Source organism: Gavialis gangeticus, unplaced genomic scaffold, assembly GCF_001723915.1.
Source record: "Gavialis gangeticus isolate Ggan-Ray unplaced genomic scaffold, GavGan_comp1, whole genome shotgun sequence".
Classification (NCBI taxonomy): Eukaryota; Metazoa; Chordata; order Crocodylia; family Gavialidae; genus Gavialis; species Gavialis gangeticus.
Window position 1 is genome coordinate 77,673,192 of NW_017728993.1, and position 4,541 is coordinate 77,677,732.

The window sequence follows — 4,541 nt, forward strand, 5'->3', positions numbered from 1 at the left end:
GGGAGAAGTGCAGAGGTACCTGGGAAGTCAGATGTCCAGCAGGTAGTGTGTCATAAATCCAATGTTTATATTGAGTACATGAGTTTCTGTACCTACTATGTAGGTGGCTGATGAAGTGAAGTTCATAGGCACAGCTGCCTCTTCACTCTCTCAGGCTCAGGCACAGGCTTCTCCTTGCTGCTTCTGGAAGCCTCATCCCTGCTGGGTGTAAGAAAGAGTCTATGTCTCAGTTTGAGGGGGGGGAACTTATACTTCTCCCTCTAGCGGCTCTTCCTCCCCTCCCTGAAGGATTGCCAGCTGCTTTTCCACCACATTTCATGGTATATTTCATAGTTTCTTGTTTTTATACAAATATATAACTGTATCTGTGTTCCTATATAAATTCTATAAGTATATAGTATATGCCACAAGATATAAATGTATTGAAATAAAATACAAATGTATCTCCCTTCCTATATAAATTCTATAGTGTAATATCCAATATAATTATAAAATTGAAAAGAATAAATCAATGAATATAAGAATAAAATAAAGGTGTCTAAAAGAAAGAAAAAGGTACTGTGGAATCCCACTTGCTAGGGTAGGCTAGCAAGTAGGAAATCATTCAAACCAATGCTAGTAGTAGCCTTTGTTGTCTAACACTCCTGAGCTGCTAGAAGACACAGTTCAGTAACTGTCAGACCCTAAAACAGAAAGCAGGCCAGTTCAAACAATGCTGCCCTTTATGCTGCTTTTCTATCCTTCCCCCAGAGCACTGGAATTGGAAGGGACCTCAGGAAAGGATCACAGTCACTGGCCAGCTACACAGGCAATATGAGAGCAGTCCTTTCCCCCTCTTCCCCCTCCCTCCCCTTACTTTCTGTTTCCCTGCAGGCAAGCCCAGCTTGAGCTTTGAAATTCGAAACATTTTAAAACTTTTGAAACATTTTGATTGCCCTCGTTTCATTTCAAGGCTGTTTTGAAGCCCATTTCTTTTCAATGTTGCTGTTTGAAGCTCAAAACAAGTTGAAACAGTGTCAAAATGAAACAGCCAGAGAAATTTCACACAGCCCTAATATACATACACATATACATATGCATATACAGTTAAATCCTTAAAGACCAACTCTGACCATTTTTCAATTAATTCTACGAACCATAAGACTTACAAATCTAAACAGAGTTAATTTACATTACTAGTTCTTCATATATGTTACTAGAAACTAATGTAGCCATAACAGGGTGTTAATAGAAAATTAAAGGATTTGGTTTCCATGTTAAATAGTTAACTAACAAGATGTTAGTGTAATTATTTCTTGTGAATGGCAGTTGTTTTGTTCTTCTCCTAAATATGCAAAAAACAAAACAACCTAAAACACCATAATCTTCATAAGCCTCACTGAAGAGGAAAATGCTTTTTCTAAAAAGATGCAATTGCTTGAAGAAAGCTTATGTAAATATGATATTTAACATATCCCCTGAATAAAAAAAAGCTATAGAATTAACACTTTACTTTTGTGTTCTGTTTTGTTTGTTTTAAGGAATAAACTGTGAGCTGGAAATTGATGAGTGTTTGTCACAGCCTTGTTCAAATGGTGCAACCTGTCATGATTCTTTGGGTAACTATTTCTGTTCCTGTGCACTCGGATTCGTAGGTGATCTCTGTGAAATCAACATTGATGAATGTGCCAGCCAGCCATGCCTCAATGGAGGGCAGTGTATAGATGATGTCAATAGGTATGTATTCTAGAGTAATTAATATGCAAGAAGTGACAAATGTCTTTTATCTTCTCTGCTAATAATTGAAATAATACATATCTCTGATACCAACTGATTTCAGTGCAAATTTGGAAGGCATTAAGGAATGCAGAATTGGTCCCAGATCTGGCAAAGTAGTGAATGCTTGTTGTATATATTGATTTATACTTTAAAAAAATCTACTATTTAAAAAAATCCAGCTCTGGACAATGATTATTTAAAGGTAAATTCAACACTGTTCTGCTGAAGTCCGCCAACACTTTAGTTTATTAGCCAAGCTGGGGAATTGTATAAGATATATGATCACAGCTTCCCTCAGCTGTCTACTTTGCTGAATAGAACCATCAAAAAAAGTGGCAAAAGAGGTACGGTAAAATCTTTGTTATCCAGCGTAAGTGGGGAATGCTGGGTGCTGGTTATGTAAAAATTACAGATATCTAAAAATACTAGAGCCGGGGGAGGAGGGGAGAAATGGAGCTTGCATGCAGTAACAGTGGTGTGGGGTGGTGGATGGTGGTGGCAGCAGCGTGGTGCCAGTCAATAGAGTATTCATACAGTCATAGATCATTAGGGGCTGGAAGGGACCTTGGAGATCATCGAGTCCAGTCTCCCTGCACTAGGCAGGAAAAACCTGGGGTCAAGTGATCCCAGCAAGGTGACTGTCCTGTCTCCTTTTGAAGATTTCCAGGGTAGGTGACTGCACTATCACTGGAGGGAGTTTATTTCACAGTCTGGACACCCTGACTGTGAAAGAGTTTTTCCTGGAATTGAGCCTGAAACAGCCTTCCAGGAGTTTGCATCCATTGTTCATGGTCTTCCCCAGGAGTGACCTGGTGAACATCTGTTCACCAAGTTCTTGATGTACTCCCCTGATGTAGCAGTAAACCACTACCAAGTCCCCTATCAGCCTTGTCTTCTATAGGCTGAAGAGGCCCAAGTCCCTTAGCCTCTCTTTGTATGGCTTATCTTGCAAGTCCTTGATCATATGGGTGGCTCTTCTCTGTACCCTCTCAAGTTTTTCCACGTCCTTGTTGAAGTGCGGTGCCCAGAACTGGACGCACTACTCCAGCTGCACTCTCACCAGTGCAGAGTATAGTGGGAGTATCACTGCCTTAGTTTTGCATGAGATGCAACAGTTAATGTATGCCAACAGGTTGTTTGCCCTGCTGGCCACACCATTGCCCTGTTCATGCGATGGTCGATCACGTTTCAGCCATGGTGCAAGTCAAATTGTTGCCACTGAGCCTGTAGGTATGTTGGGGATTGTTTGCCACCAGATGGAGCACCTTACACTTCTGAGTGTTGAACTTAATCTGGTTCCAGTACGCCCAACTCTCCAGCCTGTACAGGTCCACCTGTATCTGGAACCTATCTTCTGGCATGACCACACTCTCCCATAACTTGGAGTCATCCACAAATGTGGCCAGAGAGCTTTTCACCTCAATGAAATCATTGATAAAGATGTTGAAAAGCACCAGGCCAAGCATGAATCCATGAGGGACACCACTAGCCAGTGGCCACTTCTCACCAGGACAACACAAATTCATTCATGAGAACTCTCTGGGTCCTACCATGCAGCCAGTTTTCCACCCACTAAACTGTTGAGCAGTTAGACCCACAATCTTCCAATTTTTCCACAAGGATATCATGGGATACTAGATCAAAAGCACTTTGGAGAGGTCTAGGGATATAATGTTGACCTTCTTTCCCATGTCCAGGTGGCAAGAGACCTGTTTGTAGAAGGAGATTAGATTGGTAAGGCAAGACCTACCCATGATGAAGCCATGCTGGCTGTTGTTCAGAATCTTACCCTCAATGAGCATATAACACATAGATTCTTTAATGAGTTTTTTCCAGGATTTTCCCTGGCATGGAGGTTAGGCTGATTGCCCTATAGTTGCCCAGATCCTCCCTCTTCCCCTTCTTGAAGATGGGCACAATGTTGGCCCTCTTCCAATCCTCAGGGATCTCCCCTGTATGCCACAATTTCTGAAACAGTTTTGCCAGGGGTTCCGCAATGACCTCAGCCAGCTCCATCAGCTTTTGGGTGAAGTCCATCTGGTCCTGTGACTTACAAATGTCTAGCTTTTCTAGTTGGTTTTGCACCAGCTCAGCATCCACAGCGGGAAGGCTATCATTCCCATCATGCCCCCTGTGATCCTTATATTGCTTGTCTTTCCCCTTGGTCCAGTGAAATACCAAAGCAAAGTGGGCATTCAGAAGTTCATTTTTTTCCTGAGTGTCTGTTACCAGCTGTGCCAAGGTGCTAAGCAGGTGTCCCACACTTCCATTTGTTTTCTTTCTGCTCCCAACATACCTAAAAAAGGGCTTCTTATTGTCCTTGACTCCCTTGGCTAACTTAAATTCTGTTGTCACCTTAGCTTTCCTAATCATTTCCCTACAAATGAGGACTGTTATATAGTCCTCCTTGAAGACTGTCTCTAGCTTCCACTGTGTGTACGCCTCTTTTTTCTTTTTCAAGAGGACCACAATGTCTCTATTGATCCAGGAGGACTTGCCAGTATTCCAGCTAGTAGATGCTGGATAACAGGGATTTTACTGTAATAGTAATCTTAGTACTGGATTTTGCTAGCTAGTGTTCAGGCATATAGGACTACAGGTCCCTATCCACATATACAAAGAAAAGGAAGTGAAAGCAAAAGTCCCTTTTGCCTAAAGTACGTAACCCTACAAAAAGAGCATGCAATAGGGTAGACAGCTAAAGAGTTAGTCTCTGAAGAACATGCAAAGTTAACAGTCTTAACACTGCTTCTGTGGAGGTGACAGCAAAGTCGGCATCAGCA

At 41.9% G+C, this 4,541-nt stretch overlaps 1 protein-coding gene across 1 annotated transcript in view; it reads left to right on the forward strand.

The window, feature by feature from the left end:
* CRB1 (crumbs 1, cell polarity complex component) overlaps nt 1–4,541 on the forward strand; it is a 173,018-nt gene that overhangs the window by 35,263 nt on the left and 133,214 nt on the right. The window contains exon 3 of the mRNA XM_019528364.1: nt 1,521–1,716. Coding sequence (XP_019383909.1) covers nt 1,521–1,716 — 196 coding nt within the window. The remainder of the gene's footprint in view (nt 1–1,520; nt 1,717–4,541) is intronic.